General features: G+C 46.4%; 1 protein-coding gene across 1 annotated transcript in view; it reads right to left on the bottom strand.

Annotated features, from left to right (window-relative positions):
* Positions 1-14,319, bottom strand: part of LOC101046046 (ATP-binding cassette sub-family C member 12) — a 68,246-nt gene that overhangs the window by 44,197 nt on the left and 9,730 nt on the right. Inside the window, 10 exon segments of the mRNA XM_074398919.1 lie at positions 1,060-1,156; positions 2,154-2,191; positions 2,193-2,279; positions 4,670-4,729; positions 8,694-8,716; positions 8,719-8,971; positions 11,043-11,150; positions 13,887-13,889; positions 14,132-14,257; positions 14,259-14,278. Coding sequence (XP_074255020.1) covers positions 1,060-1,156; positions 2,154-2,191; positions 2,193-2,279; positions 4,670-4,729; positions 8,694-8,716; positions 8,719-8,971; positions 11,043-11,150; positions 13,887-13,889; positions 14,132-14,257; positions 14,259-14,278 — 815 coding nt within the window.

Raw genomic sequence — 14,319 nt, 5'->3', positions numbered from 1 at the left:
TTCTCTTGTGATCTCTGCCAACTTGGAACAATCCGAGCACAGTCTCCTGCCACCTGGCACATCCTTCCCGGGTGCACTGTCATTTCTGTGCATTTCTTATAGCTCCTTCCAGGCTTGAGTATCTTAAGGGCAAACATACACCTGAGCCATCTCTGTCCCCATGTTGCCCTGCATGCTGCAGGCATTTGGCACACATTTGCCCTCTGAACGTCATTTTGATGAATAAGGCAACCCTCTGTCCAGTCCACTTCTACAGAAAAAGAAGGCATTCCAGGTGAGTGGCACTGGCCAAGAGATGATGAGCAGAGTAATTTGGCTGCACTGATCACTGACTCCTGCACTGATCACCTCCCTGCCACACCTGAGCCTCCTGGCCACAGGAGAACATGGCCAGGGAAGAAGGGGTAGCTGACAAGCCTCTTCCTGGGAACATATATGCTGGCCATGCCAGCAGCAGAGACAGAGTTGGTGGGTAAGATGGGAAAGGTCAAACTATTGCTGGAGAGCTTATAGCTAGATTCCTAGTACTAACTCCAATTCTCTTCATTCAGCATTGTGATGCTTGGGAAGGTTTCTGAGTGACCCAGCTGTCAGGAAGCTCCAGCTCCAGGCAACTGATGCTAATCTGAGGCTCAAAGTCTAAGTCCAAGACTCAACTCGACATTTAATAGCACTTAATACCTTGGGAGGGTCAACTCGCCTCTCTGGGCCTTTTTCTTTATCTATAAAATGGGGATATAATGCCAGGATCCTCCTAAATGGGTGGTTATGGGACTTAAATGAGAGAATGTACATAGCAATACACCAAGCTAAGCAAAGAACCATAAGAAGCCATTACTTTCCAGAGCTTAAAGATGATGGTCCAATCAATGGTGAATTGGATAAAGAAAATGCGATATACATACACCGTGGAATACTATGCAGCCATAAAAAGAACAAGATCATGTAGCAGCATGGATGCAGCTGGACTTCATTATCCTAAGTAAATTCACACAGAAACAGGAAACCAAATCTCACTTGTTCTCATTTATAAGTGGGAGCTAAACCTCAGGTACGCACAGACGTAAAGACAGCAACAACACGCACTGGGGATTCCAAAAGGAGGGAGGGTGAGAGGGTGCAGGGATGAACAGCTTCCTCTTGGGTACTATGTCCACTAGAAAGTGAACAGGAGCAGTAGAAACCCAAACTTCAGCATCACACAATGTCCCCCTGTAACAAACCTGTATCCCCTGAATCTCCATTAAAATTAAAATTTAGAAAAATCAAACATTTCAGAAGTAGGGAGAGAATCACTCTAGAAATGTCCAAGGTGATTATGGAATTAATCAGTTGTTAAATGTTCTTAGAGAAAATATTTCTTCCCAAATTGCTCTCTGTTTGTTACGTACTATGGTTATTACAAATAATACTCGCAATTTTCGTGTTGAAAACATTTACAATATACTCATTTAGTATATATAATGCATTAAAATGTATTACTGTCACCATTGTGTACAATAAGTCACTAGTGCCTATTTCTCCTGTCTAATTGAAACTTTGTACCCTTTGGTCAACATCTCTTTTTTCCCCATGCTCCCCTCTCCCCCAGCATCATGTATCAAAACATAAAAGTGCACCCCATAGATAGATGTAACCATTTAAAAATAAAACAACATAAAAAAATTGAGTAAGTATAAGTTGAGCTTTGTTTTTATTTGATTAGATCATTCTGTGGACACTAACGGTGATAATATATCCTCAGAGCTCTGATGTCGATTCATAATGTCAGGGCTGATTCATTACATACTTGCTCATGATTTCAAGCAGTTTTGGGTACTCAGCCTAAAGCAAAATTGCTGGATTCCTATTTCTCTAGTCAGGCCACATATGTCCTGTTGCAGAGAACCTCGGAACGTATGCTCCTCTGCCCTGGGAACGAAGTGCCAATTCTATCCTGTTCCCAGTGTGCAGTCACAGGTCTGCAGAAGTTGCCTCTCCTGAATGCCTGGCTCAGGAAGAAGACAACCAGTGTCTTTGTGGATCTGATGAATGTTTAATCAGAACTCATTAAATTCAGAACCCACTTAGCAGTCATTACCAACGGCATCGGCATCCGTAGGAGAGTGCGTACCAAACGCAAATGTGCCTCTTGCTTTGAAAGTTAATATTACGTTTTGCGATCATACTTTTCTCCAAATAGAATGTGTTTTTCTCACATTTCCATGAAAGATCCACGCCTGCTGTGGAACGTAGGCCAAAGTTCCACGGACTGCCACCACCCCTTGGCGCAGGTGCATATGGAGCAGCAAGACCAGAGAAGCTTCAGGAGCCAAGCCTTGAGGACTTTTCCCAAGTGCCCATTGCATCCGGCCACCCACCGATTTCATGAGCATTGCTTACAAAGGTGCAAAAGCGTCAACAGAACATCTTATCCAAGCACCAGAAAGCCCAACCATGCAGGTGGAGAATCTCAGAATCAAACACCTGCATAGGGCCAAGCAGGGAATGTTTAAAAAGAGGCAGTGGTGAGCCCTGCTGCAAACTGGAGAGCTTGGACTGCAGGGCTGCTCGCAGTGCACATGGCACCTGGGCCGGACTATAACAGGATGTCCTCTGAGCAGACTCTTCACAAGAGGCTCCCCTTCCTCCAGGTGCATTGGCTGGATCCAACCTGCTCAGCCAGCTCCTGGGAGCAGGGCACAGCCTGCACAGCTGTTGGTGCTAGCCGCACCTTCAGGAAGCCGCCTTAACTCAGTTGCATCAGTGGTGGCATGCAAGGATGCAGGCCTGATGGGGCAGGAGTTGCTAATTTGTCAAGAGGAGTCAAAGATCCAGTTGTATATGAAAGCTTTGGACTTTTAAAACATTCAGCAATTAAAACTATGCATGGTCTCCAGTTTGTGACCCTGAGTACATACATTCATTTAAGATGATCCCTCATGGCGGGCATCCAATAGACAACGGTAGACGTTCGTGGGGATGCAACGTTCAAAGCTATCAACAGAGGCGACATGTGGGGCAGGCCACAGCACTCAGGGCTGATGCTCACGGGGCAGTGGCAGGGGTCCAGGGGCAGAGAGGGAGAGTCGCCAAGGCAGCCAAAGGATGTGATGTCATTTCACCTCAGGAACTGCACAAGGGACAGAGAATTCAATTTGGAGAAAAGACCATGATGATAACAATAGTCATCATAGTGTTTTTAATGTGTAGAGTATATTCCATGCACTGAATTAAGTGTATGCTCAAAGTTTATCACCATGACTGGCCTTGAAAATTATCCTGTAGCCCACTGTTACTTACATAATCTCATTCAATCCTCACCGCAACTCTCCTTAGCCTCATTTTACAGACAAGGAAACCAAGAGGTTGTATGGGGCTCAGAGAGGTTAAGTTACCTGCCCAAAGCTAAGCAGTAAGCATGTGGCAGAAGCAGCTGGGGAACCCAGGCAGTCCAGAGTGCCCACCTTCCTCCCCAGTGGCTGCAGTGGGGGGCCTGATCCTACCACTGTTGCATGGGAGTTAGATTCAATGTTATCTCAAAATTTCCCAAGGACAGAAATTAAAAGGAGGCAAATTTCACTCCAATATACATCAAAACTCTCCAAAGAGGGACCTGGCTGTGACATGATGAGTTTCCCATCACTGGAGCTATCTGAGCCGAAGTTGGACCATCCCTTATGCAGTAGGATGCTATCAAGAGTATTCACATCATTAAGTGGAGAATTGAGCTGAGTCACCTCTATGGCTTCCACTGACTCATCATGGAGGCACACACTCTCAGAATGTGGGGGAACCTCAAGAACTCACCCGATTCAACCCCCACCTCCGCCTCCATGAAGGGAAGCAGTTGTCATTCTTTCCAGAGATGAGTCAACCGAGGCCAAAAGAAGTCACTCGTATTAAAACTTGTAAGACACATCCCCCCACCACCGTATTCTGTTATCCCCACTTCTTCAGAAGAACCCCGACCTCTTCCTGAAAGAGGTAATCCCATCTACCCAAACTTCCCTTTAGCAATAGCGGTGGGGGGGGGGGGGCGGGGAGAAAGAGGACTTAGCATTTTTTTTTCCCACAAAACTCATTCATGTGGGATGTGACTTAAAAACCATGGTGACACAGAGGTTTGTGAAAACTACAGACGGCTTGGCTGTTTTCCCTGGGGTCACCCAACTAGAAGGAGTACAGAAAGGGCAAGGACCCAAGTCCCCTGCCTCTTCCTACCCCAAGGTATGCAGAAGCTGGGGGCACAAGCTGCTTTAGTTCACACATAAAATATCTCTATAATCACCGTGAGTTCCAGATGCCAAAGTCCTTCATCACCAAGCTGCCTTGCTGGCATTTCTAAATCAGGGCAGCCCCAGTCATGGAGAAAACCATGGGTTTAAGGACCCATCTTTCCTTTGACCACCATCGAGCTTTAGGCAACGAAGCAATCACCATTCAACACACTTCCTCAGAGGGCAAACTCAAGAGTGTGTGAAAAACTCGGCCTCATCTGGCCCAGGGCCCTGGAGCTGCTGAGTGAATTAACCTCCCAGAAATGAACGTGAACCACACCCATAGTGTCCAGTGCAGCCTAGCCCATCCGCTGGGTCCACTGTTCTGATGGCACCACACCTGGCCGGAAGGGAGCCATTTCATTGCCATGTTAATGTCCCATCTTCACAGCACTTATCACGCAGCTTACCTGTCCTAGGACAGCTGCAAGGAGAGAGCTCTTCCCACTTCGTATTCCCAAGATCTTTCCCTGCCAGAGAAACAGAGATGGGACACGGTCATTCTCTCCCACTTCCTAGAGAATCTGGTCCAAACGTGCTGCTCCCAAACTGTGCTGGTCAGGCCAGGTGGAGACCAAGGGGTCACCGCAGGCTCTGGGGCATGACAACTTCAGTCACCCCACCCCTGCTCACACACACACAGCCTGGGAGGATGCAGGAATGTAAGTCTTAAGTGCTTTCCCTTGTGTGGCATAGCCAAGCATCCAGAGGGCTTCTAGAAATCATGTAAGATCACTGATGTGAAACAGCCTTGTGCTGGTCTGGGAGACACAGGCCCTGAAGATGAAGACTATTCTGTGTTCAGACTCCAGGAAAGCAAATCTAATGGGACACAAAAGGTTGTATAACCCAGGGCGATTAGGGTAGCTTTTGAAGTATGGACATCTAGGAGCTGTTGAAAAAAAAAGTTTTTTTTGTGGAATCCTCCACCATAACAACGCAATCTGGAATTACTGAGAAGTTACACTATTCTAACATTCTAAAGCTGAAGATTTATCAATTCAACCAACAAATCATTATTAGAGCTTGCTATGTGCCAGGCACTGTTCCAAGCACCAGCAAGAACAGCAATGAACACAGCGGGCAAAGGCCTGAGTCTGCCCTCATGGAGCTTACTTTGTAGTCATGGGGGGAGGGACGGGAAGCAAGACAAGTAAGTGAAATGTAGGGCAGGCACATCTATGCTTGCCACGGAGAAAACGAAAGCAGAGAAGAGACAAGGAGTGGACTGGGGGCTCGGGGGTGCCACGAAAGCCATACTGGAAAGGTAGATGTCTTAGCTTGAGTTGTCCCAGAAACAGACCTTGAATCAAGGATTTGAATGAAAGTCACACTCACATTTGGAAGGTACAGGAAATTCCAGCAGGGAAGAGGGAAAGTGATACAGGAGAGGAAAGGTGGCCCAAAAAGAGCAGCCTACTGGGTTGGCTCCCTAGCAGAATATCCTACCCAGGAGGCAAACGGAACTCACCCCTGCAGGGAAACTGGAGGGAGCTCTGGGGAACTGCGTACGGCTTTGTCCCACCCAATGGCAGAAAGACTTGGGGTATTGAGGCCTCAGCAGTCATTGTTTGAGGCCTGCTCTCTTGTCTGTGAAGGTCTTTATGGAGGTGTGCAGAGCCCTCGGGCACAGATGCAGATAAGGCAGCTGGAAGATGGCCAGGAAACACTTAGAGGTCCAGGGCACATAGGCAGGAACAGCATCTGCCACAGGTGACATTTGGGTAAGACCTGAAGGAGGTGAGGAAGGGTGCCACGGGGATATCTGGGGAGAATCATTGCAGGCCAACAGCGCGTGTGGAGACTGAGGTGGGAGCAGGACCGCTCTCGGGTTCAAACAGATACTGCAGTTCTGCAGTTGGAGCATCTAAGAACATTCGCATGCAGGCCTGCTCCCTGTAATCGGTAGGGCAAAGATGCCCAACGTGGGGCCAAATATGGCTTTTTTCCCCACCCCAAGCTAGACCAGAAAGGGCCATCACCTCTCTGCTACTTGCAACACATGAGAGTTGCTGCCTGTCATCAATAATTTCTTAGACCATGTCTTTGCTGAATCCCAGGCACCTTGGGATAAAATAGTGATCCACGCAGAGGCCACTCTGTCTTTGTGGAGCCCATATGCATGTAAATGAAGTTGATTCTATTTATTTCCCCTAAAAGGGCTTCAAGAAACTGGGGCATCATGGAGACTTGGGGACAAAGAGACCACAGATGTGATCTAGTCTCACTAGGTACTTGGTTGCCCTTTGAGTCCTGTCCACCTCTTGGGGGCAAGGAAGGAGCCTTCTAGATTCATCCTTGTCTTTAGCAAAATATCCACGAGGCCTGTATCCTCTGACACTTCACCCAACAACATTGTCGGCAACGTCCGAGCCAGGCGCTGGGCTTAGAGATAAGGACCTAACTGTGAATAAAAAACCCTGATCCCATGGAGGATCCAGTCTAACGGAATTGAGGAGCTAAACTTGGAAAAACCTGGGCGTGCTGAATGTCGAACATTTGAGGGCAGCACTTAGGCTGGACATAATTATTAAAGAAAAAGGCAACAACCGTACCTAACATCAGTTGACACTAACTACGGGCTTAGCATTTTTATGTGGTGTCTGAGTTCTCACAACCACCTTGTGAAATGGGTACTTCTATGAAATGCATGGCACAGGTAAAGAAACAGAGGCTCAGGGAGCTTCGGCAAGATGTCCAAAGTCAAGCAGCTAGAAAGTGGCTGGGCCTGGAACTAGGGTCCCCCAGGTTCCAGAGGCAATACACTTCATCAGTGCCACACTGTAACTTCAATTTATTCCACAAAACATTGACTGTATCCTTGAGGCACGAATTCTGGAGTCACCGACACACTTTTCATCACGTCGGTAAAACCATTTCTTGGCTAGAAGGCAATGTCCTTAGAGCACCAGGGAGTTCATGGAGGCCTCTCGGAGGCAAATGGGAAGGCAGGGTGGGGGAAGTCTGGTGCTCTGCAGGGAAAGTGACAAGAAGGCAAAGTAGGTGGCACTCGGTAGGACTTAGCTGAAATCTGAGCTAACTGTACTCAGCCAACCAAATATTGTTTCCAATGAATACGTGGCAGTCAGCCTCGTTAGCTACGAGAGTACTGTTCTCACACTGGCTATTGAGCTTGACATTGCATAATAAATGAGACCCTTTCCTTCTGCCATGCTCGTACAGGGAAAGAGTGAGTCAACAAGGTGAGAGATTAAAATACTAGGCACAAGATTAATGTTGGGCCCTCTGCAGCTAAATCAACACTGCTACCTGGAGCGCACTGCTGAGTTCCCAGAGCAAGAAGCAGAGGCACGCGGGAGATGCAGGAGGAGACCAAACATTCCCTAAATCCACAGGGTGGCCTAAAATCTCCCTCCCCCAATCTTGAGGGAGGGAACAGCCAACAGACTGTGGCTGGCTTGGCTGGCTTAGACCTTTAGGTCTTGGCCGGATTGCTTGTTGATCTCAGTTTGCTTCTTATAAGAGGAGTATTTCCCTGTGGTTAAGAGCCCAGACTCTGAAACCAGGTGCCCTGGGTATGAAACCCTCCTCTGCCACTGCTAGTTAGTGACCTCAGACAAGCTATTTAACACTCTTGTGCCTCAGGCTTCTCAATCATCAGGTGGGGGCAGTTGTGATGCCTGGTTATTGGGATGGTAACGTGAGTTTATTATGTACCTGGTAAATAGTAGTGTTCACAATTTTCAGTCATCATTATCTATCGTCATATTCCAATGTGAAATTAAGAACCTATCTAGGCCAGGAGCAGTGGTTCATGCCTATAATCCCAGTGCTTGACCCAGGAGGCCAAGACAGGAGAATCACTTGAGGCCAGGAGTTCAAGCCCAGCCTGGGAAACAGCAAGAAAGAGGTTCTGAAATCTCTTCCAAAAAATAAAATAAAATTTAACTTAAAAATTATCACTTTCCCCTGGTAAATTTAAAAAAATTATGTGGGCATGGTGATGCATACTTGTAGTCCCAGCTACTTGGGAGGCTGAGGTAGGAGGTCCATTGAGCCCAGGAGTTTGAGGCTGCAGTGAGCTTTGATTGCATCACTGTACTCCAGCCTGGGAAACAGTAAGACCCTGTCTCACGCTCATGAGAAAAGAACAAATATAAAAAGATTTATGAAAGCTAGTCAGTTCAAGCCTAGCAACCTGGAGTGGACTGTTCATTCAAAATTGCAACTGACTCCAAGGGAAGCCCTGCAAATCAGAATGAATATAACCACCATCTTCTCCACGCTTGGAGAGGGGGTCTCCAATGTTCATGTACATAGTTTTAAAATTAGGGGAATAATACAGGGACTCTGGCTAGAGACATCCCATCACCACCTCCCACTCTAACTGAACTGAATCAGACTTGGGGAAGGCCGTAGCTACACAATGCAAGGAGGAGGGCTGGAGGCCACACCTGCGCAACACACACCCACCTTTCTCACCACAAAGCTTACGTGTGCAGAACCAATTTGGGGGTGCCTCTTTGCTCCTCTGGGCCAGCGGCTCCTTTGGCTGGTGGACTCCATTCACTGAATGCGTCCGACCGCTGTTTCTTGAATAAATGCCTCTTCAGGTTCTGCACTTTCTTTGGGTCACTTTTCCTGCTGGCTTCATGTTCCCATGTCAAGGTGGCATTTACTACAAGCAACACAGTATCTGGGTCTTCTGGTTGGGTGATGTAAGATGGAGGGCTTCTATCTATGAGAATTGTCTAAGATTAAAGAGATAAAATTAACGGAGCAGATGTCACGCATTTGCAAGAATCATCCCAATATATCTTCTAATAACCCCAAGTCATAATTTTGACCATTCTAACCCAGCATATCCAGGAAAGAGGTTCTGAAATTATTCCCCCAGGAGAAGCTGCAGCAGAAATAGTCCACTAGCTCATGCTATCTGGGACAGTTGCCTTTTAACCACAAGGCCTATGTGGGTCACCCACATTGGAGAATGCTGATCCCAGCTACATTTCACCCTCGTGCTCAAGACAGTCAGTCTTGCCAGTCGTGGGGCTGTGGACTTCACTGCTTAGCACTAAATGCTTATGAAACCAAGGTCATATGTTCAATCTCTGCTGTGTCCTGTTCCTAGCCCACTCAGCCAGTTCAACAAAGCATTTGCTAAGCCCTGACCATGTGCCAGACTTTGGGCTGAACAGCAGAAATGCAAATATAAATACAGCACAGTTCCTGTCCTTGAAGAGATTAGAGTCTGGAGGGAGATGAGTACATGCACAGATCGTTTCTGTAAAATGTGATGAGGACAAAGTACTGTGACTGCAGAGGAGGGACACTGGCTTCTCATCCTCAAGGTCCGTGCACTTGGTGCTTGAGCTGGGTCTGTACAGGTGTTGTACAGGCAGAGATGAGAGAAGGGAACGAAAGTGAGAGCATTCCACCTGAGGGCCCAGCATGGGCAAAGGCAAGGAGCATACAAAGGCATGGTTTGCTGGGGTAGCGGCATGAAACAAGCAATTCAGGATTACTGAGGCACAGAGCTCAAGTTGGGAAGGGGATAGGAAGAGAGGTGGACACAAAACTGAGAACCCATGGATGGAGAATCTGTAGGAGACAAGGATTCAAGGATTTTGAGCAGGTGAGAATGAGTATTGGTAATCAGACTAATATTTCAACAGCTCTCTTAGGGTTGAGTGCTATACAGACTTGAGGAGAATGTTAGAAAATGAAGGGTTAGTTCATAAATCGCTGCACTCATCAGATGAGAGATGATGGAGGCCTCGATTGAAGGCAATGGCAGTAGGGACAGAGTGAAGGTTGAGAAGTCAAGAAATGCCATCCTTCATCTAGTTTAAGAAGTACCTTTATTTTTTTCTGATATCATAATACATGCAGTTAATGGGATGGTGTTGATTCTTACGTTTTGTTCAAAAAGTGATAACTCAACAGCGGACCTTCCAATGCAACCTTACAATGGCGCCCCTTAAAATGGAGGGAATATCAGGAGTTGACTTAACAGGGTTCTTGACTGGTTGGACGTGTATGGTAAGGGAAAAGAGGAGTACATGAACCAAGGATACTTACGATGCCTTGCAGATTTCTGGCTTGGTTGAGTAAGATCATTCAATCAATGATGATCTTGATCATTCAATCATAGATGCTTGAACAAGTTTTATGTTGGCTCAAATGCCCTTATTCCCTTTCCTCTCCTCACCTGTACTTTCAAAACACTTTATTTGCCCTTCTTGAATGTCACTTATATCCTTATCATGTATAGAAATCCTTGGAGTGCCTGGTCCCACCCTGGAATGAGGCTCTTGAGGATAAAGGCTCTCTCTTCCTTATATTTGCATTTTCCATGTGTTGTATACAGGAGGCACAAAGTAAATCTTTGATGAGTGAATAAATGAATGAAGAAACTAAATGATTGCATAAATTGGGGACCCCACCATCCTCTTCATCAATTCCATCACCACGCCCATCAAAGGACAAACTAGGTAAAGTAGGGAGGACTCAGTACAAACCCAAATTCACTTGTGGAACAATTAGGATATATAGACTGTTTAGGGAATAGAGGGTCAGGAACATCTTATTCATGTACAGAGACTCTATCTCATCATTCCTACAAAGTAAGACAACATAAAACTCTGCCTGCTCTATCCTTCATACATGTTTATTTATCCAACTTTGAATGGATGCCCGTCTCCCAATGTCAACTCAACTAGAGACCCAGCTCTCCAGCATGTTGGTACAGCCTCTACATATCTGAGCATTTTCCCACCCTAAAATGAGATCTCTCTTCCTTACTCACCCAGGGTTAGTTACCTTCATTCTCCTTAGAGAGACATTGGCTTCAGCCATTGCTTTTGCTGAGGAGGGCAAAATTTAAATGGCAAACTTTATTACATCAAACATGGCAATCACACTAAATCCCTGAAGAACAAAAGAGAAGTATGAGGGTTTAGAAGGAGAAGTCACCTTGGCTCTAAATCATTATACACATGGGGATTAAACTTGCTGAGATTAGAAATGGTGGCATTGTCAGAATGCACAGAGGAACAATGCTTTCATTTCATGGTTCAGAAACCATGGGTTGGCTGGTTAGAAACAGCAGCATCTTAATCTATTTTGCTTTTGGATTTTCACCAAAATGGCGGCAAGTATATCCCCTTGTCTCTGTTGATTCAGAAGGGAAAAGGTCTGAGGCAGGCCGCTAACTGAATACACTTGGCAATGGCCATCCACACTGCATCCTCATTTGAACCTAGACTATTCACTTGAAGCCCATGCAGATTGTCCTAAGGCATCCCCTGCTCTCAGTTCTTCGGAGGCATCTGACCCTTTGAAGCTACAGCATCCAAGTCCATGCTACACACCACTCCACAGCCTCAGGGATGGAGGGGAAAGTTCCTGGAGGGACCTGCTTGCACCTGGGGGAAGCTGGAGGGTGACCCCAGCTCTCCTGCTCCCAGGGCCTGGCCTCCACCCTCTGCCTCCCCATGCACCACACAAGGCCAGATTTGACAGCCTTTTGTCAACTGCAGTTCCCTCCGAAACAGCCCCGAAAAAAATCACCTCCGTGCGCTGGGCCTTCCTTGCTGCACTGTGCCTAGTAAGTGGTTAATATTCTATAGCTCAGCGAAAACAAGCCTTCTCCCTTCAGTTGGGACTCTCCAATTTCATCTTCTCATCTGTCCAACTCGTAATTAGCAGCCTCTCCCTTGCCAGCTATTTAAGAAATTAATAATACAACTTTCTTCATCAAATCCTAAGTGATCCTGCCTGCTGTTAAATGGGTCCCATGGACAGGACCCCAGCTTCAACTAATCCTAGTCCCTTCATTAAGAGGATGATGAAGGATGCTTCTATCACATCTGGTCCTAAATACATCCTCAGAGGAAACTCAGCTCTTCTAGATCCCAGAGCACTACCTTGGCTCAGGAAGCCTAGGGCTGGCTGACAGAGGACATGGCTTGCCTGATGTGAATGAGTACCCTGGGGCTGACCTACTCCTGACAGGATCCTAGCAGAGGAAGTGACTACCATCAATTCTGACTCCAAAGAACCCAGAGCTTTGCATTCAGGAAATTTGGGTTTGGTCTAGATTCCCCTAAAACATCACGTTTGAAAATATGAACTACATGTGCTCAATTTGGTTTCAAATTCATTTGCTTGATATGTTGCTGGAGAAACAAAGAAAATAGGTTTTTTTGTTTTTTGTTTGTTTGTTTGTTTGTTTGTTTGGTCTGGGATCAGAGAAAGCCACAATAATTGGGCAGTGTTGCATACAGCCTTGGTGTATCCTTGCCATTCAATCTGGATTTGGGCTCACAGCTGGGCTGAAGGCCCTAGAGCAAGTGAGAGTCAACTGTGCGTGAGAGATTGCCTGCTGAAGAACCAGAGAAAATAAAAGCAACTCACCAAGAAACACAGGGCAGTCATGGGATTAAACACAGGGTAGTCATGGGATTAAACACAGAGCAGTCATGGGATTAAACACAGGGCAGTCATGGGATTAAACGCAGGGCAATCATGGGATTAAACACAGGGCAGTCATGGGATTAAACACAGAGCACTCATGGGCCCCATAAAGGATGGCTCAGCAAGACCATTCTGAATTTGCAAACTTCACCTCCTTCCTCCCCCGGTGATGTCCCTGATTTTAAGGGCCATTCTTCCTCTATGAACTTACCCATACTGGCTTATTTCCTTCTCTCTCTCTCTCTCTCTCTCTCTCTCTCTCTCTCATTTTTTTTCTTGCCTTTGTTGACTTTTCTCCAACTACCTGGTTTAATACTTAGCTGGTTTTTTTTTTCTTTATTTAAGCCAGGAATCATTTTCCCTCTAGCTCAGCATTTCTTTATCTTTGGATGTTGAGGCTCTTTGTAAAGAACTTGAACATCTCACATTCATCCCAATTTTCCCTCCAAGGCTTTCAATCCTCATTTGCCTGGCCCAGGTGAGAATCAGGCTAATAAGGACAGCTAACATTTGTATAGCACCTTAGAGCCTAAGATGATTCTACATGCTTTATACGAAATAACTGATTCAGTCCTCACAATAGCGCTGATTGTGGCTATCATCGTCCCATTTACAGATAACAAAACTGAGGCCAGAGAGGCTTAATGATTTGCTATAAGTCACAGCTAGTAAAGAGCAGAGTCTGGATTTAAACAAGGCAGACTGGGTTCCTAAACCCAGACTCTAAGCCCAATAGCACCGCCTCTCCTAATACCTACACCTCCTCCCTCTGGGAAATTTTTCTAAACTCTTCTTCTTGTAGTGTAAATAAATAAAACAGCCAATTGCTTGTTCGGTTTCCATTTCTTTTTTTTTTTTTTTTTTTCCACACTTAAAATTGCATTCCAACATTAACCATGAACCCTTCCCAGCTAAGGACATGGGAAGAATTGCTGCCAGGCTCTCTTGGGCCTCTTGTCAGCCCACGCACTTGTTTTTAAAAGCTGGAGGTGGCTGGGTGCAGTGATTCATGCCTGTATTCCCAGCCTTTTGGGAGGCTGAGGCAGGCCGATTATCTGAGGTTGGGAGTTCGAGACAAGCCTGGCCAACATGGTGAAACCCCTGCCTCTATTAAAAATACACAACTTAGCCAAGTGTAGTGGTGTGCACCTGTAATCCCAGCTACTTGGGAGGCTGAGGCAGGAGAACTACCTGAACCGGGAGGCAGAGGTTGCAGTGAGTCGACACTGCACCATTGCCTCCAGCCTGGATGACAGAATGAGACCCTGTCTCAGAAAAAAAAAAAGGGTTGGAGTTGAAGTCACATCCTGTGGTCTGCCGTGATTGGATGTTCCTAATACCTGTATTGAGCAAAGGTAGGAAGGGGCTTCACACCTGGGACTTGCAGGGGTCAGGGTGCAAAAGTGGCCTGATCCTGAGCCAGCTCTTATCACGGGTGTGATGAGCTTGCATCTCCGGAGGATGTGGCAGGAGAATGTCAGCAAGATGGCCATGGAGGACATGAGGGGAGCCAGGGCACAGTTTCTGCTTTGGACAAATCCAGCTTTTTCCAGTAATTTTTCTTTCCTTTCTTTTTATATCTGCAAAATAGAAAACAGTCCAAGGTGGTCTCATTTTGCCT

This window comes from Saimiri boliviensis, chromosome 1 (genome assembly GCF_048565385.1).
Source record: "Saimiri boliviensis isolate mSaiBol1 chromosome 1, mSaiBol1.pri, whole genome shotgun sequence".
NCBI classification, from domain to species: Eukaryota; Metazoa; Chordata; class Mammalia; order Primates; family Cebidae; genus Saimiri; species Saimiri boliviensis.
This window is presented reverse-complemented; position numbering and strand designations above follow the sequence as displayed.